The sequence below is a fragment of the Sinocyclocheilus rhinocerous genome, unplaced genomic scaffold (genome assembly GCF_001515625.1).
Source record: "Sinocyclocheilus rhinocerous isolate Xijiao unplaced genomic scaffold, SAMN03320098_v1.1 scaffold539, whole genome shotgun sequence".
In the NCBI taxonomy this organism is placed as follows: domain Eukaryota; kingdom Metazoa; phylum Chordata; class Actinopteri; order Cypriniformes; family Cyprinidae; genus Sinocyclocheilus; species Sinocyclocheilus rhinocerous.
In genome coordinates, this window is record NW_015653003.1 from 149,103 (window position 1) to 175,952 (window position 26,850).

Sequence of the window (26,850 nt, forward strand, 5' to 3'; positions counted from 1 at the left end):
TACCCTCATGTCATTCCAAACCTGTATGCATTTCTTCTTCTTCTGCTGAACACATAAGAAGATATTTTGAAGAATGTTGATAAACGAACAGTTTCGGTTCCCATTGACTTCTATTGTATTTCAATGGAAGTCAATGGGAACTGAAACGGTTTAGTTACCAACATTTTTGGTTGGACTATCTCTTTAAGAGCCCTTAAAAAGAATCAGACAGTTAAAAAAACATCCGCTTAAATAGAATAAAATATTTGCTATTCATTTCTTGCTTACAAGTCATTCATACAAAATTATACATGGCTGATTTGGAATGCAGAAAAGATTATATTTGCCCTCGAAATGGTGTGGTGTAGTTACATTCTCTGCCAGCAGGGGCTGACTGGACCATACCATCATACCACTATCCAATACTAACTGGACATAACTAATGCGGTCAACGGGTCAGTCCTTGGTTTCAGATTATTTTCTTTCATCACGGGCACTACGTCCATGTTTTTATACAGTCTATGGTGGTTACAAACACATTTAATATTGCTTTAAACGGACTTTAACATGGGCACAGAAAAAAAATATAAACAGCATAAGCACTGGCGCTACTCTGCTAATTTAGTCCTAAAAGGCGTTCCTATAAAATCATTCCTAGTTCCTAAGGTATGAACGCGCCAAAAAAAAGCTGGTATTTCCGCCAATAATTAGGAACGTTCCTCCGGTGCAAAAGCCCGTTTAGATTTTTTTTTTTTTAAATAACTTGAAGTTTTCTTTTATTTTTTCTGTTTTCATTTTAATTTGAAAGTCTTATTAATTTGGTTGTGTGTCATTTATTTTAGGGTGTTTAGGAGTTTTAGTTTACTATAATAACCCTGCTTACAAGACTTTGGTTTATAACAAATAAATCTATTTTATATATATGAAACCTGAGAGATTTATATCTAGAGGCTTCTTGTATTGTATCTTTTTCCATGCAGTTTTCAGTATTTATAAAGTAATTACAGTATTTCTTAATATTTTAAAGTGGCATTTAGTTTTGTATTTTTCTTTTTAATTGAGTAATTCTATGTGTATTTTCTAATCTTTCATTTATTTCTATTCCACTTTTAGTAATTTAGTACTTGCACTTAGTTGCCAAGGCAACATTTCTAATATTCAGAGTTTAAGTTTTTCATTGAATAATTGTTTAATTTTAGATTGATTTCAAGTAAAGAATTTTTAATAGTTCTAGTTAACAATAACAGTTCTAAATAAATTTTTTTCTGAGCGACCATGTGAATGTCAAAAAGCAGCACGTAGGTGAAAAAAAAGGAAAAAAAGGCAATTAAATGTTTTTATAGATAGTCCACCTAGAAATATGAATTCTGGCATCATTTACTTACCCTCATGTCATTCCAAACCTGTATGCATTTCTTCTTCTTCTGCTGAACACATAAGAAGATATTTTGAAGAATGTTGATAAACGAACAGTTTCGGTTCCCATTGACTTCTATTGTATTTCAATGGAAGTCAATGGGAACTGAAACGGTTTAGTTACCAACATTTTTGGTTGGACTATCTCTTTAAGAGCCCTTAAAAAGAATCAGACAGTTAAAAAAACATCCGCTTAAATAGAATAAAATATTTGCTATTCATTTCTTGCTTACAAGTCATTCATACAAAATTATACATGGCTGATTTGGAATGCAGAAAAGATTATATTTGCCCTCGAAATGGTGTGGTGTAGTTACATTCTCTGCCAGCAGGGGCTGACTGGACCATACCATCATACCACTATCCAATACTAACTGGACATAACTAATGCGGTCAACGGGTCAGTCCTTGGTTTCAGATTATTTTCTTTCATTTAAGCCACTTTTCAATGTAGTGAAATGCATCTGTTGCATCTTTATTATTCTGGTCTTTCCACTGCCCTCATATGAGACAGAGCTCTTGTTTATCACCCTCTGAACGTATTCTCACATCATAGAGATTTTCTTCCTATCTCACTACTTGCTGAGAAGGTCTCCAAACTTTAATGCTGAATCACCAAGGGAAGAAAATAAACATTGTAGGGCAATGCAGCTCTCGCCAAATAAACAACTGACCGTGAGGCTGAGGTAAGCGTGACCCCTATACACCTCCGGTCAGCATCTGGACTTAAGCTTCACTCGATCAAGGTCACCGCTGGTGATCTGTGCAGGAAGAAACACTGGCAATTACATTCAGACCGTCACTGATTGCATGATGAGATGCAGCCCTGCAGCACAACTGACTGAGGATGTTTGTGTAGTGCAGTTTTTCTGTTGAGTGTTTGTGTGCAGATATGGATTACCAAAGACTGTTGGTCTACAGACTTAAATCAGCATGGGACATTCTCAGAGGATTTGAAGTCATCATGACCTGTCATGAACTAAAGTCTTGTGTGGAAATCAAATTTTGCACCCACTCGTGGTTACACGAGAAATAATGCTGTATGTGCATTTATATGCATGAAATAAATGTTTCAATAGAAACGACATTAAACTATTTTTTAGTTTACCATAAATGATTGTCAGTACATTCAGCAGTACTTTAACCATATTTCAAATACAATAGAAGTAATTATGAAATTTCTATAAAGATGTAGGCTACTTGCGTCCTAATTAAATGGGGCCATAAAAGCACTCTGTTTATCTAATTGCATTTAATATAAATTTGCATTGCATTAATGTAATTAAATGTCGGAAAATATTACATTCAGTTCACACAAGTAAGTATTATTTCCATGTTAGTATACTTTTTGAAAGTAAAGTCCTATTTCCATGTAATAGCAACATTAATCATTATAATTTAAAGGGGTCATATGATGCGATTTCAATTGTTCCTTTCTCTTTGGAGTGTTACAAGCTCTTGGTGCATAAAGAAGATCTGTAAAGTTGCAAAGACTAAAGCCGTATACTCTTGCACATTTATATAAGAAGTTAGAGTGATTATTTTGAATTTTTAATCCAAGTGCAGTGCATTATGGGATACAGTAACCAGCACAGCTGTGTACAGTGTTCTGGCAAATGTATCATGTCATGCAGGTATATGCATACATAAAATTGTGCAATATATTGTGTAGACATCATATGCTACACAATGCAGATATACTAGAATGATAGTATGCTTTTCTAAAAGCAGCCACAGTCCCAATACAAATTAATTCTCAACCACGTTCGTCAAGAGAGTTTTTGAAATCCTGCCTGAACATATAAACTAATGAATCAAGCGTCAGCGTAATTGAAGCCAAGCATACACAGTTATTGTTTTTATGCTCTTGAAAGCCAATAAAACATCTTTATATGCGCAATTGTGATGTTGCCATGTACCATGAATCACAGCTTGATCCAAAGGAGCCAGTACAAACACAATGAAAAGGAAGCACCAAGGACACCCCTTTTCAAAGCTTTCGGGAACCACGAGCCGCCAAAAGAGCAGTCGCTGTGTTTGAATGGTCGACTTTTACTGAAGGTTTCTCTGGTGACGCAAAAAGGGGTGCGCTGGTCCCTGTGTTTCCCCCCGCATTAAAAAACATTGTTTAATGGCTGAACCTCAAACTCTGCTATATAAACCTGAGATTATGGCTTCCTCTCTCACCGCTGAGCTCTGGGATTGTTGTGCTTGGACTTTAGAGTGTCACAGCTTTCGAGAGTTTTCTCATAAATGAGAAAGTGATTCAAATACACAAAGCAGGGAATGAGTCTGGTTTGGAAAAAGGGTGCATGTGGCTGCTGGGTCAGCATTACTCTACCGGTCACTACAGCACTGCTGCACAGGGACAGATTTTATATTGACAAGACATCAATAGACCAAATGCAGTTAGTGACTGCTGTACATTATATGGAGTATTTTTCCATGTCTTCATTTCAATAACCCAATTCATCAACACTTATTTTTGTATGTTACTGTATATATTATATAGCAACTGCACAAAAACAACATCTTAACCCTGTAAAGCCTGCCATATGAAAAAATAGTCAGAAAAATCACTTATTTATTTATTTATTTTAATGGAAGAGTTTATTGAACCTTTAGACAGAATTTTTTTTTTTAAATTGCATGTTTTTTGTTGTCTATCATGTTTAATATATCAGGCTTTTATGGCTCATATAGCATGATATAGTAAAAATATGGAGCCCAAACTCAAGAAGGGAAAAAAAAAAATCTTCAATTTTATTCATATTTATGCTCAGTTATTTTATTTGCCCAAACTGAACAAGCATATAAATATCATTTGTCACTCTATATCTTCAAATGATATGTCTTATTAAGATGATTTTCAAATGCTTATAGTTTATGATCAAAGCTATGTCGTTTTTATTGTCGGGACAAACCATATAATTCAATGCAATACAATGATGACTGAGAGATGAACAAATAAATGTTCCTCAAAACCTTTTTTTTACATTTTCCAAAACAAAATGATGTATGGATAATCAAATTGCTTTAGTCCAGTAAATGTTCATCTTGAAATATTACAAACAATATAAAAGTTATTACATTTACTTTATAATAGTCAGTAAAGATTTCACAAAAAGACTTGTGAATCACGAGCTGAAGATGGACATTTTTATAATTATACTAAAAGTCCTTTTACTATAAACTATCAATCAGATGACAGGAGGCATGTGGAAGATTGTGTGCGACATGTTTTTCAGCAAAGTTCTGAACATGTTAATAATTTAGGGGCCTACAATCATATATAATACTATGATATGTTTGGCTTTATAGAGATAAGATGTCTTCCAAGCGCATGATGCTTTGGTTTCAGAAGTTGTCAGCCAGTTACTAATCCTATTCTGGTTCATATGATCCAAAGTTGCACACCCTTGTGCCAAATATCTAAACCCTATATCGCCTGATTCGAGGATGTGAAATATTTGGTGGTGGGCACACATCAAGCAGATCCATCTGACTCAGCTTTTTCAAACAGGCCAGGTTTCTTTACTTACAGCCACATTTGTAGTTGAATTCTATGGCAAAAGATCTTCAGAGTGCCAATTAATTGCCACAATTATGCTCGTCATATCCTTTATTGACATGTTTCCAACAAACTAGAGCATACTAGAGCAGATGTTACTGACAAGCCAGTGTACAGTCATTAAAGGGATAGTTCACCCAAAAGTGAAAATTCTGTAATTAATTACTCACCCTCATGTTGTTTCAAACCCGTAAGACCTTCGTTCATCTTCGGAACACAAATTAAGATATTTTTGATGGAATCTGAGAGCTGTCTGACCCTGCATAGACAGCAATACAACTGAAATGTTCCCAAGTCCAGAAACGTAGCAAGGAGATCTGTGAAATAATCCATGTGACATCAGGGGTTCAACCGAAATTTTATGAAGCTACGAGAATATTCGCCGGATCTGTTTCCTATGTGGTTGTGATTTGATTGAACGAAAACAGCGTATCTGTGTGGCACAGCTGACACAGAACAGCATACGCTGTTTACGTCCAGCGGATACTCTCCAAAATGGCACCAGGGTGATGCAGAGGAAACGAATTGTTGAATAAAGTCGTTCTTTTTTTTTCTTTTGCGCACAAAAAGTATTCTCGTAGCTTCCTATAATTGCGGATGAACCACTGATGTCACATGGATTATTTTACAGATCTCCTTCCTACGTCTCTGGACTTGGGAGCATTTCAGTTGTATTGCTGTCTATGCAGGGTCAGACAGCTCTCAGATTCCATCAAAAATATCTTAATTTGTGTTCCGAAGATGAACGAAGGTCTTACGGGTTTGAAACGACATGAGGGTGAGTAATTAATGACAGCATTTTAATTTTTTGGTGAACTAACCCTTTAATGCACTATTGTTGCTTCAGCGGATCGTTGCTGAATGAGTTGAACATATGAAAAATCCACAACATGTAACGGTATAGTGACACAATGTGATCTGTTGCCCCACTTTCACCTGTTTCTCAAGACCAATAAGAAAATAAGTTACATAGCAAATTAAATATAAAATGTTATTTTCTGAAGATGTGAAATCAGTATTCTTATATGTATATATACTCTGTATTCTCTTCTGATTTCTAAAGCTCTAATAAATGCAGGAGCACAGGTATGTTTTCATTATGCACACATGTAGCCATATAATTTATTAGTCAGTGATGGTTCAAGTTTCAACGATGGAATTTTAACAGTAAATGTTGTTTTGCTTGTTTTATATGTTGTCATTTAAAAACCACTGATATGAACAAGTCTGTGTCAACAAGTCATAACTGTAGTTGTTTTACTGCTACAAATTGGTAAAACATACAGGTGCATCTCAATAAATTAGAATGTCGTGGAAAAGTTCATTTATTTCAGTAATTCAACTCAAATTGTGAAACTCGTGTATTAAATAAATTCAATGCACACAGACTGAAGTAGTTTAAGTCTTGGTTCTTTTAATTGTGATGATTTTGGCTCACATTTAACAAAACATATACATACTTAAAGGCAACCAACTTGAACGTATGCAGATACGAGTCCGAGCATGGAAATCATCATGTTTGCTAAAATTTTGTTTGTTAGTGATTTAAAATTCCATGGTGTGCATGACTGCAGTTGTAAGTTTTCTAGTGGAAAATGAGCCTGAAAACGCAGAAATTAACATGAGAGTCCCCACATCCCGGATCAGTCAATGAAATAAAGAAAGATCATAGCATTTCACATTCATTTCGACATGTAGGCTTATTTTAAAATAGACTAATATGTATGTGGTGTACATTTTTAAATGTTGTGTATAAACTATATTTATTTTTACTTGTACATGTTAAAGAAATAAAAGAATTATAATAAAAATAAAACTGTAATACTAAACTGTATAGCCACTAGATGTCTGCATAGCCTTTTATGTAAATATACGGGCTGTAATATCTTGATGGTGAAACAAGACACGATTTTTAGTCGTTTCAAATAGTTTTTACTATAGTTTTTATTAGTTTTAATTTTATAAGGCTGCATTTATTTGATAAAAAAAAAACAAAACAAAAAACAGTAATCTTGAAAAATTTTATTACAATATAAAATAATGGAATAAAGGAATTTACAATTAAAATAGACAGGTAACCTAATAGAGCACCTACATAGTTATAACTTATTATAACTAGCCACGTTCTCCATTTATATTATTGATGACGAAATGTCATATAACCGTTAATGTATTGACGGACATAATAACATATTACAAAATGATAACTCATCGACAAACATCCTGCTGTCGTGAGTTGTTGAGTAATCCTCAGGACGCGTCTCTGGAGCTGCTTTGAGATGATTTACGTTCGTTGCGTTTTCATCTCGACATCGTTCGTCAGAGCGCCGGAGGTTTGCCAAGAACACAACCTTCTTCAGCCTCCTCCTCCTCTTCTTCACGCTCCTCTCCTTCGCTATAAAAGGCGCTGAGCTGCTTCCATAGAGTCAGTGCGAGTCACCAGCTGCCAGACAGAGTCCACTACTCACACTTGTTTGACTTTCAAGGAAAATACTCCAGCCGCGAGACACTGAGCTGCAGCAGCCTCTGGAAAAGCTCGTGGAGAAGACGCACACTAGGTAAGATGTGTTGCTGACACTGTAGTATATGGAAGGTAAATTAACAATATACATTGATTAACTGATGCATTTAGTCAATTAAAGTTGGCTGTGCAGAATCAGGGGAGGAGTTGCTTTTTTCCTCCTTTTTTTGGTAATGATCCATTGATAGTCAGTGTGTAGAATCTAATGCTCACTGATCAGCATCAATTTGAGAGCATGTGTATTAAGATGCATTACGGGCATGATTTTGGACATTAATTGCACTAACTGTCATTTGGAAAATATGCATGTGGTTGAACTGTCATGCTGTTATAACAATCTCATGCCATTTCAAACTTTTATGCTTGTGCATAGGAAAAGCACAATGTGCAAAACCAACCAGCATTTTGCCATATAAAGTGCAGATGGACCACCTGGCAATTTTTTATCTCCTGTTTACATGGAGGTGCCCAGCTGGCGTTTTCCTGGCTGCTTGGTCTGTCATGGTAGTATAAAATTCAGGAGAGAGATGAGATGGCACTGAATGTGAATTAAAAAGAAAGAGAGTGAGAGAGAGAGCAGCAGCTGGAATTGAAGCGGTGCCTGTGTTTACTCAGACCAGTGTTGGATGTCAAGGCTCTGCAGAGAGAGTCAGAGAGGGGAGAAGTAAAAACCGTTTGACTCATCGGTGTTTAGAAGTGGCCACTAGTGTTGGTCCCCAAATAACTAAAATTCACTTGCTCTTCGCTCCCATTCTCGCACCCACTCCAGCTGCTGTACGAACCTGGATAATTCCATTCCCAGAGAAATTCAGTCTGGGATAGAGAAGGATCTGCTTTGATTAATCTGTGAATGGCACAGCTGCTGAGTGTGGATCTGTTCTGCTAATGAATTATGCATGGTCACCGCAGGAAATAAACGAGTTTGACCTACAAAGTTGAGTTTATGGATAGATTGTGAACCTGCAGAGATCAAACAGACCTGCTGGTCCATCAAACTGAACAATCTAATCGAAGGAGATCAGGCTTAGTGGTTTGATCTTTTGAGTAGTAATGAAGATTACAATGGGGTTTTTGTTATGTGAGGCTTTGATAGTATAATTGTTCTGTAATGATGGGGCCTTTGGATTGACAATTGATTATGGCATACAATAAACATTCTTCTAATTGGAGCACAAACTATTCATTTGATGTGGATCGTTGTGGGCCGCTTCATTTCCTCATTGGTGAGTGCTGCTCCATTGAGGTTAGATGGCAAATTTCATCTGAGCAATTTAATGGCAATTCTGCAGAGAGTACAAAAAGGGTGAATTAATCAAGAAACCTGTAATGTCCCTCATAATTAATCTAAATTTAATAAGAAACAACATTATAAATGGACATCATTATTATTAATTAATTAATTAATTAGCATAGTTCTCATTGCTGTAATGTGAAAAAACTGTAATATTGTAATTGAATAATAAAAATGTATAATATCTAAATAATCATGGTATTATCTGTTGTGCTTGTATATGTATGGTGATTAAAAACATTTATTTCAAAATTTTTACTGTAATATAATGATACAGTTATCATTATTTGGTATTACAGTAAAGGCAATCACTTTATTTCATGCATATTTAAAAAAAAACACTCAATATTTTTACTGTGATATAGTGATAGAGTTACATTTTTAGGTATTACAGCAAAGATAACCACTTTAATGTATGCTAATTTAAACTGAAAACATTGCATTTCAATATTTTTTACAGTAATATAGTGATACAGTTACATTTTTAGGTATTACAGTAAAGATAATAACCACTTTAATTTATGATAATTTAAATTAAAAACATTGTATTTCAATATTTTTACAGTAATATAGTGACAGTTATATTTTTAATTATTGCAGTAAAGATAATAACCACTTTAATTTATGCTAATTTTAAAACATTGTATTTCAATATTTTTACAGTAATATAGAGATGCAGTAACATTTTTAGGTATTACAGTAAAGATAATGATCACTTTAATCTATGCTAATTTAAATGAAAAACATTGTGTTTCAATATTTTACAGTAATGTAGTGATGCAGTGACATTTTTAGTTATTACAGTAAAGATAATGACCACTTTTATTGATGCTAATTTAAATTGAAAACATTGTATTTCAATATTTTTACAGTAATTTAGTGATGCAGTTACATTTTTAGGTATTACAGTAAAGATAATAACCACTTTTATTGATGCTAATTTAAATTGAAAACATTGTATTTCAATATTTTTACAGTAATTTAGTGATGCAGTTACATTTTTAGGTATTACAGTAAAGATAATAACCACTTTTATTGATGCTAATTTAAATTGAAAACATTGTATTTCAATATTTTTACTGCAATAGTGATACAGTCAATATTACGTATTACAGTAAAAAGGAGAAAAATTAATGCATTATGGTTATAGTAATTTGGGAAGGAATGTGCTCAACAGTCATAATAACCCAATTAATCTTATTTGTCTCAAAACTGTGCTTGCTTTACGCAAAATTACTTACTTTGGGGTGAAATGTAACCTGGACTTGTTTTTTTATGGTAGATTCACCTAATGGACAAGCATGAGTTTAAACCAAGAAGCACTACATGGATGGATGCGTCTCATGTCGTTCCAGAATATCAACCCTCAGATTCTTCACTCTGATTGTTGTTATTGGATTCTGTATGTGTTCATATATTTGTGGTGTATGTTTAGTCAGGATGCAATAAGAGTGACTAATGAAACCAATTTAGCAAATTCCCCTTTGAAGCACTGATTTCTCTTTGTGTGTAAACACATGGACGTGTGTTTACTATCCAGCGCTTGCTCCGACAACTTTCCCAACACTTGTCCTCATGGAAACCATATTTCCTTCCAGATTTTTCAGAGCAGAGCCCTGAAGACACGCTCACACAAGGCAGTCTACTGTAGTCCGACCCCGAAAGCATCACTGCTGCCATGCACAGGCTCATTTCCATTGCCCTGCTATTCCTGGGTGCCAGTTTGGCTGCTTCCCTCTTCCTTCCTGACTCCCTGGAGCTGAGGCAGATAATGCAACGCTACCAGGACGAGCTGGAGCCCAACAGCACAAAAGCCGATGCGCCTTTACGCACTCGCAGAGCCATTGGGTGGTCGGACAGGGAGGAGATCCTGCAACTGCACAACAAGCTGAGAGGAGAGGTGTACCCGACCGCCTCCAACATGGAGTACATGGTGAGAATGGAACACAGTTTGAGTCATTGTTCACTCACAAACGACTCTTTTTATGATTTACTGTAATATTTAGGGTCTGTATAGACCAGGGGTGGGCAAACTTGGCCCTTCCAGGCCACTTTCCTTCAGAATTTAGCTCCAACCCTAATCAAACACACCTGAACCAGCTAATCATTGTCTTCAAGACTACTAGAAGGCTACAGGCAGGTGAGTTTTATCAGGGTTGGATCAAATCTCTGCAGGAAAGTGGCCTGGAAGGGTCAAGTTTGCCCATCACTGGTATAGACACACTAAAATGAACTGAGCTGAAAACTCAGGAGGTTCTGTTCCAAAACCTAGAGAGTTGCCTTCATAAAAAACATTTTAGACCATCATGAGTGTGCTGCAGACACAAGGACTGTTTCAAAAAGTAAAGTTATGCTGACATCTAAGATCTTATTTAAGTTTAAGCTGCTGAAAGAAACCTTAGGATGTGACAAGCTGAAATTTTTCACCCAAGATGATGAATAAATCAAGAGAATTATTGATTATAAATACAAAAATATTTATTCAACACCAAAAAGTATCAAATACAATCTATTTAATAATGCATTATTTTTTATTTTTGTGTGTGCTACATGAAAAAGAAATTACACTTTAGCATGTCTTTTAAAAAGGAAAATAATATACATTAAAATAATATTCTTAAGTGTTAATTGAATGTAATGATTTCAGAAACTTAAATACATGTTAATTGCAATAAAATGAAAATGTATTATGGTTTAAATTTATATTCTGTTGAAACTTGTATAACATGTATTTAAATAAATTTGTGATTACACATTTGTAATGATGAAATTGCAATTTAGTACATTTAAAAAAAATATTTACTTTAAATGTTAAAATGAATAACACAATACATTTGGAATTAAAATCAAGTGCTTTGCTTTAGTATGTTAGTCAACACATAAAATTATTAAAACATAATGATATAAAATGCACTTTAAAGTAAAACTTTAATTTATTATGACATTATTACAAACTGCACTCTTTAAAAGTGTACTTAAGTGTGTTAAGAGACAGTCATGAAAGTGTCTATTTTTAAGTACACTTAAGTGGCCTTTTATTTGATTAACATTGTCTTATCTGCAAGTATAGTTTTTAAAATACACTTTTATGATTTGAAGTGCACTGAAAGCACTAAGCACACTCCCTTTTCACCAGGGGTTTTTATTTTTATTATTAGATTATCACACTGTTAGCTTAGCAACATGCTAGCATTCAACTCTATAGGAGTTAATAGTTTGTCTAGTCTCCCAGTGCTGTCTATGAAGAGTCAAATCAGTCACTTATGAGGCTCTATTTCAGTTCGTATACTGCTTTAGAAAGTAACTGTCTGTGTAAACAGCAACACTAGTCATTTTAGTCTGCAGCAAAGTTTTTTTTTAAATATCGACCACACATGTCGAGAGCTGTACATACCAACACTCTGTTCTGCGTTAATGACGCTGATTTGTACTAACTGTATATTGTGTTAGCAGCAGTCATCGTTTTTTTTTCTGGTGCAGTAAATATCTTTAGGTTTGTGTAGGTGCCAAATACTGGCTTCGTTGGAAGAGACATGTTGAGTTTACAAGTGTGGTGAGGTGCTTTTTATTGTGAAGACAATTACACTGAGGTTTAGCCATCTGCTGACACAGGAGCCATGAGACAGATAGAGAACAGAGCCAAAGATTAGTGACATTACTGGACCAGAGATGAGGCTTCAGTTATGTGACTAAATATGGCAGCTATGCAGCCTTCAGTTGTAAGTGCTAAAGGGAATCCCTTGTGAAAAAGAAGTACACTTTAGCATACCTTCAAAAAGAGTACTTATTATGGGAAAGAATATACTTAAGTGCGTACTGAATGTAATGTTCTTGAACGCTAAGTTGCATGTTAATTGAAATTAAATGAAATAGTTTAAATTCATATTAAATGCAATTACTTTGAGTTGAACTTAAGAGTTTTTAACCAATTTAAGAAATACTTAAGTACGTCTTTATAGGTAATTTCATAATTATATCTATTTTCTTTGAAATATGGTTCAAGTGTACTGTTTGCACTGATAAGCATTTATGGTAAACTGAAATATACTTCAATGCCGTTTTTATTAAAGCTTGTAAGTAATGTATTTAAATAAGCTTGTAATTACACATTTGTAAGGACAAAGTTGCAATTGCAAAATTGATTTTAAATGTAATATCTAATAATACCCTACAATTCAAATCAAGTAATCAGGTACTTTACATATGCTTTAATATGTTAGTCAGTACATGAAAATAAGTGTAAGTCTTTAAAGCATGACAAAAGATTATTATAACATGATGATTTAAAATGTACTTTAAAGTAAAACTTTTAATTTGACATTATTACAAAGTGCACTTAAGTGTGTTAAGAAACAGTGATTAAAATGTACTCTAAGTACACTTAAGTGGCCTTTTAAATTTTTTTTTTAATATGCTTTTATGATTTGAAGTACACTACAAGTTCACATTCAGTACAATTAAGTGCACTAGAAATGACAATTCTATCACCATTTACTTGACCTGGCAAAAGCTCTTGGTTCTACTAGTAGATGAGCATAACTGGATACACCTGCATCACTTTAACACATTTAAAGGCCTCAGTAGTATTCCATAGCAAGGCATTGTGGGAAATCATGTTTTTAAGGGAAAACCATAGGTTTTTTAAGTAATCATAGATGTGCTAGGGACCTATAGAGAGCACAGTCCTGCTTTATTGCTGTTCCCCGTGTACCTTTGCGCATGGTAATTGAACATGAGTTTCATGTTGATGTAGTGAGATTTTAAAGGGAAAGATACAAAGAGCAAGGGCTTATGGTTAATGTAGTTGGGTTGATGCCTTTGAGAAAGACAGGATTCTACCACAAGCAGGGCTTTTAGAACCACTGCCAGGCCTCAGCGAACAAGTAAAGGTTTCAGAAAAGTGGCTTAGTCCCAAACAGCACCTTCAGAACTGAGGTTACAGAATGTGTGAGTGTTTGTACCCATCATGCAGTTGGAAATTTACTGAGAGTTCCTCAGAGGTGAAGAACCCTGTTCTGTGGAGCGAAGTGAGTCCTCCTCCCTACAGGTGGAGAAATAAGCTGTGGAAATTCATCTCATTTAACCCTGATTGCTGGGGATTTACAATGGATGTGAGCCAAGCTCTGATGTGTGTGCATGTAGCCAATATTTTAGTTGTATTGGGCCTGATTCCCAGTCCAATAGTGAAGATGAAGAGTCAGAGGAAGGCAAAGGGAATTATCTGGGAATAAAACTCAGCATGTTCAGTATTTTGTTAAAGTCTCAGTGCAAATATATGGGAATTATGGACTCTGTGTGTTCTGCTGGGAGTTTTATTTAGTTTGTGTGTGTATGACCAGGTTTGGGACGATGAACTGGAGAAGTCAGCGACCTACTGGGCGGAACAGTGCCAGTGGGAACATGGACCTAAAGATCTACTGATGTCCATCGGGCAGAACCTAGCCGTGCACTGGGGAAGGTATGAGTACAGACACATTTAGAAAGACCATATCATATATGTTTCTGTAATGTAACCAGTCGTGCACACAGTCATGGAAAACCTGGAAATATTTGGAAATTTAAAAAATGTGATTTCCAGGCCTGGAAAAGTCTCTACAGATATTATTTTTCCTAAGGCAAGCAAAGGTGTTCATTCAGATCTGGAGACATTTTTGCTATATTTTAGACTTTTCCCCCCAATTTTTTTCTTATTTTACATTTACTCGTATGCATTTATCCAAATCAACTTGAGTTGCGGTAACATTTAATAACATTTTGCAGTCAAAAAGGGTCCTTTGTCCATTGTCAATAGTATAGAAACCCAATCTCTTATTTTCTAAAAAATCGAAACTTTTTTTCCAAAAATGGTATGATTCACATTTTATTAATTCATATGAAATCAGCACCTTGCAATATAGTTTCCCATTAGAAATCATAACCATTTTACTAGGTGGTGATTTTGTATGAATTTGTACTGTACAAAGTGAATCGTATGAAAACACACAATTTTTTTTTTTTTTAAGTAAGCTTTTCAGGTCCATCTCTAACCCCACCCCTAAAAATAACCATCAGGGGGGTATAAGCAAGTTGTATGAAAACGATGAGAGATGAGATCGTATTAATTCCAAAGCATAATATAGTTATGAATTGCCATGAGATTATGTTGAAGTGTAGTGATTCATGAAGCACAGCTTGCACAGAAGAAGTCAATTTCCAACCATGCATGTTTGTCAATGCTGCAAATAAGCATGACCAACTTGAACCTGTTGCGAAATGTACAAGGGGAAATATTTTGCCCTCATCACACAGAATCCTATTGAAATGGCTGGATTTTAAACACGAAATTTAACCTTTACATTGCAGCAAAAGTATACAATTGATCCGTTTCTGCATTCACTGGGAATCAAACACATGACATTGGCGCTGCTAGTGCAATTCTCGACTTTTTGAGCTGAAATTAACAAATTTGAACTAATTAAAATCGATCAATTCTAAGTTACAACATACAAACTGAAATCCACCCACGTGATCCCCAAATGATCCCCATGCTGCTCTTTAAGTTGCTTTGTGTAAAAACATCTGCCAAATGAATTAATGTAAATGCATTTTACATATTAAACACTATTGATGTAAAGAGTGTAAGTTACTGTGGCATCATAATCATATTATTTATCGTATCTCTCTCCTGATAGGTACCGCTCTCCGGCCTACCATGTGCAGGCCTGGTACGATGAGGTGAAGGACTACACCTACCCTTACCCGCATGAGTGCAACCCCTGGTGCCCTGAGCGCTGCTCTGGACCCATGTGCACCCACTACACACAAGTGAGTGAGAAAGTCCAGTTTACTTACAGTTTACAAACTATTATCCCAGTGGGACTAAACAACATGACATTGTTGTTGAGGTGTACATGTGCCAGCTAGCATTTCTCCTCACCAGCAGAGTTTAATAAGTAGCATGTGTGACCTGCACTGAAACAGAAGCGTCTTTAAAAGCAGCATATGGAGTGCAGCCTTGGACACAGGCGTTCATTAACCTCACACAAAACAGTGTCATGTAACATGCATGTAACATAGCCCCAAAATGTATTTGTACACCTAAGCTAGTCTAAAAAAAAACAAATAAAAATAAATACAATAAAATAAATACAGTGTGACCGTCATTGCATCATAGCAGTTTTTGTAGATGCCACTTGATTTGATATTATATTGTCTAATTCTCGTATTATAAATTAAATGTAAAGGGAGAGTTCACCCAAAAATGCAAATATTTTAATGAAAATACTACATTTTTAATATTCTCTTTTTGTCATCCATTGAAAGTCCAGTGAGGTTTGTTCTTGCGCATCAAACATGTACTGTATGTTTGAGATCCTTTTTACCATATTTGATGTGCTCTATGTACATTATGTACATTGATCAATGTTTATATGTGAATTAAATCTGTTCATCATATAAAGTGATAGTGTCTCTTCAGAAGACTTGGATTACACAACTCGTTTCATATGGATTACTTTTATTGTACTTTTTAAAGTGTTTAGGTTTTGGTTGCATGGACTTCCAATGGACAGAAATCTTGCATATTTCATTAAAAATTCAAAAATTCATTTAATTTGCATTTCAAAGATGCACGAAAGTCTTAAGGGTTTGGAATGACATGAGGGCATGATGACAGATTTTTCATTTTTTCATACTTTATGAAAATCATACTTCAGTTTGGGGAACAATTCTCACTCTTAACTAACTATTAACTATGATGACTTTTGCCTCAATAAATCCAAATAAAAATAAATACAATAAAATAAATACAGTGTGACCGTCATTGCATCATAGCAGTTTTTGTAGATGCCACTTGATTTGATATTATATTGTCTAATTCTCGTATTATAAATTAAATGTAAAGGGAGAGTTCACCCAAAAATGCAAATATTTTAATGAAAATACTACATTTTTAATATTCTCTTTTTGTCATCCATTGAAAGTCCAGTGAGGTTTGTTCTTGCGCATCAAACATGTACTGTATGTTTGAGATCCTTTTTACCATATTTGATGTGCTCTATGTACATTATGTACATTGATCAATGTTTATATGTGAATTAAATCTGTTCATCATATAAAGTGATAGTGTCTCTTCAGAAGACTTGGATTACACAACTCGTTTCATATGGATTACTTTTATTGTACTTTTTAAAGTGTTTAGGTTTTGGTTGCATGGACTTCCAATGGACAGAAATCTTGCATATTTCATTAAAAATTCAAAAATTCATTTAATTTGCATTTCAAAGATGCACGAAAGTCTTAAGGGTTTGGAATGACATGAGGGCATGATGACAGATTTTTCATTTTTTCATACTTTATGAAAATCATACTTCAGTTTGGGGAACAATTCTCACTCTTAACTAACTATTAACTATGATGACTTTTGCCTCAATAAATCCCTAATTTGCTGATTATTAGTGGTTAGTATGGTAATTGCTAAGTTTAGGTAATAGGTATTGAGTAGGATTAAGGGATCTAAAATATGGTAATGCAGTATAAAGCATTAATATGTGCTTTGTAAGTACTAATAAACAGACAATATGCTAGTAATATGCATGCTAATAAGAAACTAGTTAATACTGAGAATTGCTCCCTAAACTAAAGTCTTACCAGTTGTCCAAATACTATTTAGGGCCACTTTTATCACCAGTGGTTTTCTGTGTTTCTGTTTCATTCTACACTAACAGCTCCTTTTTGAAAATGGTATTTGAAAAAGTAATGTGGATACTGTCAAAACATATTGCACATGCCAGATCAAGCAGATGCAATGCACAAAGAAAAGGAGAGTAGGAAAGAGAGACCAACCAAAGTTCAAGAGAGACAACAACAGAGAAAATTGAGGACAAAAGGAGGGGTTGAGCAATAGCCTCATGTCCTCTTAGGCTTTACTTTATCGCTGGGATGAGTTTGTGAAAATACACATTCGCTCAGCTCTGAAAGCAGGTCACAAGCATCTGGAAGCCGTTCCCAGACTCCTGAATCATTTTCCTGTTTGACCCAAATTCCTTTGAAGATGCAGAACGCAGAGTCGTAGGGGATCCGCGCCAAATCCGTGCCACGGTTCTCCCCGTTTCCCTCCTCTCTCACGTGCTGTAGAGCAGGTCTGGAGGCTCCACGATCTTCTCGGTGCCAGACGATCCCTCAGGGTTAAGCTTGAGTTTGTGTTTTTTGAGACTGATTAGTTTGCTGTTTCATTGTCCCATGGCCAACACCGTCTGCGGCCTCTGCAGAGGAAGTGCATTCCTGAGGGAGCATTGAGACGTGCTCCCTCAATTGCGTTCTGCGAGGTTAGATGCAAACCCACTACGGTTTAACTGTATGTACGAAAAAAAGTCTGAGTAAGCACTTCCCTTTCATTTCACAGTCAAATGGTTTGGCTCGTGCTGCACTGCTGCACCCGGTGAACCATATTGTGTTTAAGCGAATCAGTGAGGGCCTTGACCGCAACTCAACGGGCTGCATGCAGGCTTTACTTTGTTTGTGTGGATAAGAGTGGATGAAGGGAAGTTTTTCAGGAAACTGGCCTTGAGGTGCTTCTCCTTCCACCCTACAGGGCAGAATGAAAGAAGGCAGTCTCTATTCACGGCCCCCGTGGCCCCATCAATCTACTGCCTCTGCGCCAGAACAGAGACCACTTCCTGCTGGGGAACACTTCCTCTTCAGAGGGGAGTCGATATGGATGTCTTTTTTACGCGTTTGACAACAACAGCAAAGAGACCTGCATCTTTCCTGCATGCCAGAAGAAACATTTTTGGTATCACTTTTTAATTAGGTATCTTACTTAGGTCAAAAAAATAATTGTTTGGAACATTGTGTTTATGTTGAATTGCCAAACATGTTTGCTGATATTGAGGTAGGATACAGGTAAGATTAGGCTCATGTTTTGTTGTATTGTTAGGTTTAAGGTTGGGTGAGGGGTAGGGGTAAGGTTATCAGTGTAATTACTACATAAATTAATTACAGATGTAATTACATCCCTGCTGAAAAAACAGCTGAAACCAGCCTAAGATGTTTGGCTGGTTTTAGCTGGTCTTCCAGCCTGGTCATAGCTGATTGTAGTTTTCGCACATTGGTTTTAGAGGGGTTTTGACCACTTCTTTTGCTGTTCAGGCTGGAAGAACAGCTGACCAACCAGCTAAAAACAACTGAACATCAGCTTGATCATCTTAGCCAGGCTGGGAGACCAGCTAAAACCAGCTAAGACCAGCCAACCAGCTTAGGCTAGTTTTTTTCCCTCTCCACAACAAGTGCATTGTATCAGAAAATTGCTGCCTTGATTCTAGTGTCTTGTGGTTGCCAGTTGGAGTTGCTAAGGTGTTCTTAGAATTTTTAATGCTAAATAGCTGCTAGGTTGTTTCTAGGTGGTTGCTAGGGTGTTATATATGGTTTCTAGGTGGCTGCTAAGGTGTTATAAATGGTTGCTTACTGGTAAAGTCGTAAGAGCATTTAGCACATTGCTAGAATGTTAAAAGTGGTTTCTATGGTGTTTCTAGGTGGTTGCTAGGGTGTTCTGGATGGTTGCTTACTGACTCTAATTGTAGGAGCGTTTCTCATCGCTGTACAGTTGCTAGGTCGTTTCTAGGTGGTTGCTAGGGTGCTATAGATGGTTTCTAGGGTGTTTCTAAGAGGTTCCTAGGGCGTTATGTATGGTTGGTTACTGGTTGTAGTCAAAAGAGCCTATAGATTTAGCTTGGGTCCATCTTCAATGTATGGTTCTATGGGGTTTTTGTTCATTTTATCATTATCCTATTGAAAACTGTAATGACAAGATTGCTTAGAAAAGAAATAAGACACTTCTATTCAACATTCCAGATGACTTACATGTCAAGGTTAAGTATTTATGAACAAATATCTAATCCTGAGCAAACACCACTAATAATAATGTATTTCTCTTCATTTGCAGGTGGTCTGGGCCACAACCAACCGTGTTGGCTGTGCTGTACACTTGTGTCCGCGTATGAACGTATGGGGAGAAATCTGGGAGAACTCCGTCTATCTCGTCTGCAACTACTCACCCAAGTAAGACCAGCTCTTTCTGCTGACGTTTATTCATTTAACACCAGATGGCTAATTACTATTCCTGATGATGATCCTATGGAACAAAACTTACATCCTTGAAAACATGGAGGCTATAAACAAAGATTCATCCTTAGAAAAATGGAAAAGTAAATGAAGGCTTTCGGGAAAGGAAAACATGGACAGAATGTTATTCTTTTCCAAGCTAATGATTTAATTTGGCAGCTGGGGATTGTTTTTCCTGAATCGTTCTTGAGATCCGTGAGAGTATGTGATAATGTGTTTTGAGTGCTCAGTCAAATGTGCAGATTTCGCAGTCGTTTCCAAAACCATGCTGAACCCGTGCCTTTTTTTTAGGGGAAACTGGATCGGGGAAGCCCCCTACCAACATGGCCGCCCCTGTTCCCAGTGCCCACCAAGCTATGGAGGAAGCTGCAGAGACAACCTCTGCTACAAGGGTGAGCACTGATAGAAGAATGATTACAAAGGTATAACACATGGAAGTCTAAATCTTATTTTTGAGTTTTTTTGTTGTGATTTTGTTTTTAGGAGACCCTGAACGTCACGAGCCTCCAGATACGAATGAGGTGGAGAAGCAGCAGGAGCCAGTACAGCCTCGAACTACTCCAACTAAGCCTCAGCCCAAACCCTCTTCCCCCAAAAAACCTGCAAATGCCAATCCTTCCTCAACCAAGACTACAAGAACAACCTATCTAGGTTAGTGTGAATAATATTATTTGAAGTAATTAAAAGCAATTAAAAAGTTCTATTAAAAATAAATAGTAATAATGTTTTTATTGTTCATTTGCATGAAATAATGAAAAAACAATGTAAAAATTTATTATTATTATTATGTATTTTTATAATTTTAAATTAATTAGCATTTTTAGTATTTTACAATTATTTAAATAATGTAATTTGCTCATTTATCTAAACTATTCATGATAAAACATTCTAAATTTCGACTTTTTTTTTTATTCTTTTGTCTTTTAGCACAAAATATTAAGTGTGAGACAAGAATGAGGGACAAATGTAAAGGAGCGACCTGCAACAGGTCGGTGTAAAGGAATTTGTTATTTCTTTAAAGATATGATAAGTTCTGAAAATTTTACTGGTGCCTTTTTTCTTTTCTTTTTAAGGTACAACTGCCCAGCAAACTGCTTAAATAAAAAGGGGAAAGTGTGGGGAACATTGTCTTATGATGTTGTAAGTGTTACTTTGACATTTCACCTGGTTCTGTTTAAGTGGGTGATGTTACATTTATTTATTAATTCAGTTTTTTTCTATTATTTTAGCAATCAAGTATTTGCCGTGCTGCTATCCACTATGGAATAATTGACAACAATGGAGGCCTTGTGGATGTCACAAGAAAAGACAACTTCCCATTCTTTGTAAAGGCAACCAAGAATGGCGTAGAGTCATTCAGGTAGTCTAAATGTTATGTTGATATCATTTGAATTCAGTTTGTCCAAAATTCAATATCCACATGAGAGTTATTCACTCTAATCTGCGTTCTGTGATTTTCTTTTCAGTAAATACAAACCTGGCAATGCATTTACAGTGTCGAGAGTGGAAGGTGAGTATTGTTATTGTCTTATATTGATAACTACGAAGCGAACGCAGATATTCTCATATTTTTCAAATCAGAATTAGTGTGTTTTTGGATATTTCATTTGAAGTTAATATATTGTATAAATCTATAATGTTCTAAATTGCAGCTTCACCATTACAAATGTGCAATTACAAATATATTTAAATATATATAAATATACATTGTTGTATATTTTAGTTTAACATAAATGCTTGTCAGTGCATTCAGCAGTAACTTTAAACATATTTCAAATATAATCAAATTAATTTTGAAATTACACATAAAGATGTACATAAGTGGGTCGAAAAATCACTCTAAAGTCCAGCTAATTGCATTTAATATAACTTTAAACTATAATACATTTTGCAATTAATATTCAATTAAGTGTCTGAAAACATTACATTCAGTTCGCAATTAATTATGTTATTTCCATAAATGTATTATTTTTTAAAACGATGCTAAAGTGTATTATTATGCAAATATTTTATTGATCTCATAATTTTTTCAGTATGCAGTCAGATTATTAATTAAAGGGGTCATATGATGCTATTTTAAAGATCATTATTTTGTGTATTTGAAATATAATAATAATAATAATAATAAACATTTTGTTATCTTTGGCAGAAGGCCTGTTTGACCAAAAAATTTATTTTTCCCTTTTTTAGAGCAAACAATAGACTGCTACACGACAGTGGCTGAGATTTGTCCCTTCAAGTCGTCTGCCTCTCATTGTCCAAGGTACACTTCAAAGTATTGAAATTCTCGCTATATACGCTCTATATAAGTTCAGTTTGTAAGTACATTGCTTGTCAAAGTAATGCACCTCACCCGTTTCTCCTCTATCCCATCAGAGTCTTCTGCCCAGCTAACTGCATAAACGAACCTTCATATTGGGCTCCAGTGGTCGGCACCAACATTTACGGTGATGTGAGTACCTGCTTCGGTCCGAGAGCGTCCTTACAGGGCTGAGAGATGGGAAATGAGGGAGAACAGGCATTCGTAGTCAAGCACTTAAGAGTGCTAAAGTGAGCGTGCTGCTCTTGTGGTGAGGGTCGACCGCGGGAATGGTCTGTGTGAGTCTGAAGGGAGTTTTCGATGGAGGTGGCCGCCATTGTCGCCACTAATTTCTCTCCCATAGTGTAGACTGACCACAGAGCAGCAGCTGGGAGAGCAGCTCTCGTCACTGACTCATGCATGCCTGAGGTCAGGGCTTGGCATTACAGACCACTTAACTGTTTAGGGAACAGCTTGCTGTGTAACTTCAGTGTAACAGTGTAACTTCATCATTGCAGAGGTTCTTTATTAACTTATTAATCAAAATTATGACACTAATTCATTTGAAAGCCCTTGTGAAAAAGAAGTGCACTTAATTGTTTTGAATGTGCACTTGTAGTGTACTTTAAATCTTAAAAGTATATTTTCAAAAAAAACTTTACTTGCAGATAATATATTCCTAATGAAATTAAAGGCCACTTAAGTGTCCTTAAAGAAAGACTGTTTCTTAACTTAAGTACACTTTTAAACAGTTCACTTTGTGATAATGTTTTACTTTAAAGTCTATTTAAATCATTAAGTTTTATTAACTTTTTCACTTTTCTCTTGTTTTGATGTGTTGGCTTCAATATTACATTTATTATAAATATATTTAAATGCACTAAATTGCAACTTCATCATCACAAATGTGTAATTTAAAATATTTAATTACATGACATACAGGTATCAATAGAAATTACATAAAAGTATATTTAAAGTACATTTTAATTTAACATGAATGCTTGTCAGCACATTCAGCAGTAACTTTAACCATGTTTCAAAGATAATAGTAATTTTAAAATGACATATAAAGATGCACATATAAAGTGGGTCAAAAAGCACTCTAAGGTTAATCTAATCATATTTAACATAAATGTAAACTATAATGCATTTTTATTTAATTACAATTCACATGCCATTAAGTGTCTAATAAGCATTAAATTAAGTTTGCACTTAACTATATTCTTTTGAGGTATGTAACAGTATGCTAAAGTGTTCCTCAATTCCACAAAAAGAAGAAAAAAAGAAAATACCGTCTATTACTTTCATGTTTTTCCAAACCTGTATTATTCTTTCTTCCTTTTGAAATAAAAGGAACTTCTGAACATCTTGTTCTTTTTAATATAACGAATGAGGACTCTATTTATTCACTTAATTCAATCTGTATAGTTTTATGCGAGGAATAGATCAAAATATATGTTATTCACTGATAATCTTTAGCAAGCTCTTTAGTGAGCTGTCAAATAGTGCGAACTCCAATTTGTGAATGAATCATTCAGAAATGGATCAGCTGGATTCATCGCAAAGATCGGAATCAAACTGTAAATTAAATTGACAGCAATTCAAAAGTCAGTCTTCAGTTATTTCTTAAATTAACTTCAATCAGGCATGTCTCTTCCTCACTGGAGGAGAGAGCTAGTGTGGAATGGCCTGGTTGTGTAGTGGTGTATGAACTCAAATGAACTTGTTGCCTTTTGGCTTGTTACGGCTACATTCCTGTGGAAAAGCTGAGCGTCTGCATAGCTGGCCTCAGATCAGAGCACGCTCTCCAGCAAGCATTAATTAACCCTCATTATTCAGTGGCTTGGACTTGGTAATTTGTGAAGGTAGTCTTTGTTTGAAAGTGCACTTATACTCAACGCATGAACAATTGGATGAGGATTTTAAGATAGCGGCACCCAGATGTGTGCGATGAGCTATGCACTTTCATTACTTTTCATTATTACTGAATGGTTTTGTGGACAGAGGCAGACAGGATTGAACCTTCTTTCCAGGTTAAAAGAATAAAAACTGAAGGTACATGCAGTTCCAGAGAGTTCACTAAGCTGCTCTGAAGCCAGGCGTCTGGCCAGCTTGCCTTTTCTGGAGCTCTTGAGCTCTGGCTTTGCTCTTGTGCGTGCCGTAGACATCGAAGTGATGTCTTTTGTCAAGGCTCCTTTAGACTGTGTACATCTCAAGGACTGTTGAATAGAGCGTGGAAAACATAGTTGCATGGTGCTATGGCCAGTGTCACTATTACTGTTGCTCATACTTACGACTTTTGTCCAGATTTCTGGCCCGATTTACAGCCTGGAGGAGTCAACACTACACTTTTAAAAATAACGGTTCCAAAAAGGTGATTTTCGCATGATGCCATAAAAGAGCAAATTTTGATTCCCCAAAGAGCCTTTCAATGAACACTTTTTAAAAGAACCATTTTTTTCTTATTAGTGTGAAGAAGTTTGTATTGTTCTAAAGAACCTTTTTCCACTATAAAGCACCTTTTGTGCAATGGAAAGATTCCATGGATGTTAAAGGTTCTTCGTAGAACCATAGATGCCAATGAAAAACCTTTATTTTTAAGAGTGTAGTTGACGAAAGCCAGTCTGCAAATTTTGGGCAATCAGACAATCATGTAGTGAATGATGGGTACAGACTCCAGTTTTTTAACTTCTTAAAAAAATGGCGATTTTGATTCCATCCACTCAGAGGATATCAAACGTGTTTGATATTTTGAGCTGATTTTAGAACACATATGTGACCCTGGAGCACAAAACCAGTCTTAAGTCGCTGGGGTATATTTGTAGCAATAGCCAAAAAAACATTGTATGGGTCAAAATTATCGATTTTTCTTTTATGCCAAAAATCATTAGGATATTAAGCAAAGATCATGTTCCATGAAGATATTTTGTAAATTTCCTACTGTAAATATATTAAAACTTAATTTTTGATTAGTAATATGCATCGCTAAGAACTTCATTTTGACAACTTTAAAGGCGATTTTCTCAGTATTTAGATTTTTTTTGCACCCTCAGATTCCAGATTTTCAAATAGTTGTATCTCGGCCAAATATCCAATATGTCCTATCCTAACAAACCATACATCAATGGAAAGCTTATTTATTCAGCTTTCGGATGATGTATAAATCTCAATTTAAAAAAATTGACCCTTATGACTGGTTTTGTAGTCCAGGGTCACATATTGTTTTCATTTGCCTCGAGTCTCTTACCATGTTTCTACGTGAGTTTGTTGTGTTCAAGAATGACTTGAAAGTCTTGTATTGTCATGTGCTGTCCTCAGTCGTTCAGTTACTCTCTGTAACCATTTACAAAGTCAAGTGTTTTAAAATCTGCTCAGATTTTAAAACTTGTGTAGTGTATTCCAGCCTTTAAGGGTTCATGTGTCATGTGGTGTAAACTTAATCCTTAAAAAAATCATTCATTATTAATTTATAAATATTATCTAGTATGCATTTTCAACCTGAATTAAACTTACTTTGTCATAAAGAGGTCAAACAAATATTTTTTTCTAAGAATTAATAATAAAAGATTATGCCAAACTACTAAACATATTTAAAAATGATGTCAAAATGTAATCATAATAATAATAATCTTTATTTTTCTATAGCGCCTTTAAATGTTACTTCTCAAAGCGCTTTACATAACAAATAAAACATCAAAATACACCATGTAAGAATGAAAAAACAAGCAAAAAACACATTTAAACCACATTAGAAATAAAAACAATATAAAATTTATATAAAGATTTAAGTAAAAGCTACCCTAAAGAAATAAGTTTTAAGGCGAGATTTAAAAATGTTAAGAGAATTTGCCTGCCTTATTTCAGTAGAGATGTATGTCAATTCAGAAATTAAAAACATGCCCATTAAGAGGTGTATTTAAGACATTGTATGTAAAAATGGCATTTTTTAAAAATATATTTTTGCATTATGTCATTGACCCAAAAAGTAGAGTTTGACATGACTGTTCATAGAAATGAACTTGCATTGGTTGTGTTATCTATTTGCACCCAGTGCATGATATGTGCACACTACAGGTCAAAAGTTTGGAAAGTCTCTTACGCTCACCAATGCTACATTTATTTGATAAAATAGTTAAAAACAATACTATTGTGAAATGTAGAATAACTGTTTTTTATCTGAATGTATTTTAAAATGTAATTTACTCCTGTGATGGCAAATCTGAATTTCCAGCCATTACTCCAGTCTTAAGTTTCACATGATGCTTTTCAACATTGATAATAATAAGAACCATTATTAATAATTAAGCACCAAGAATAATTGAGCAGTGAGCATGAGATTGAAAAAAAAAGTATTATACCAAACTTTTGACTAGTAGTGTATACAAAAGATGTGCAAGTTTGAGGAAGCATGATATAAATCCTCCAGAATGAAGGTCAGTGGATCTACTTATGAACGCTGGCATGTCGACTAAAAGAATACGCTTTTGTCTCCTCGTGTCCAGGGCTCCAGTATCTGCCGAGCAGCTCTCCACGCTGGAGTGATCAAAGCCAGCGGCGGAATATCTTTTATATGAGTAAGAAATTCATATAGGTTTGGAACTTGAAGGTGAATAAATGACAGAATTTTCTTTTTTGGGTGAACTATCCCTTTAAGTCCTGTTTAAGTGGATAAA

The 26,850-nt window shown here is 35.2% G+C and overlaps 1 protein-coding gene across 1 annotated transcript; it reads left to right on the top strand.

Moving 5' to 3' along the window:
* Nucleotides 1-10,063: 10,063 nt before the first annotated feature.
* LOC107715443 (cysteine-rich secretory protein LCCL domain-containing 2-like) lies at nucleotides 10,064-26,751 on the top strand. Its single transcript, XM_016521587.1, has 14 exons — nucleotides 10,064-10,180; nucleotides 10,377-10,711; nucleotides 14,118-14,236; nucleotides 15,450-15,582; nucleotides 19,700-19,815; nucleotides 20,170-20,270; nucleotides 20,362-20,529; nucleotides 20,806-20,866; nucleotides 20,952-21,018; nucleotides 21,108-21,238; nucleotides 21,345-21,388; nucleotides 22,069-22,141; nucleotides 22,255-22,330; nucleotides 26,680-26,751. Exons 2-14 carry the CDS (start codon nucleotides 10,457-10,459, stop codon nucleotides 26,749-26,751), a joined length of 1,416 nt encoding a protein of 471 aa, XP_016377073.1. The 5' UTR covers nucleotides 10,064-10,180; nucleotides 10,377-10,456.
* The last annotated feature ends 99 nt before the right edge of the window (nucleotides 26,752-26,850 follow it).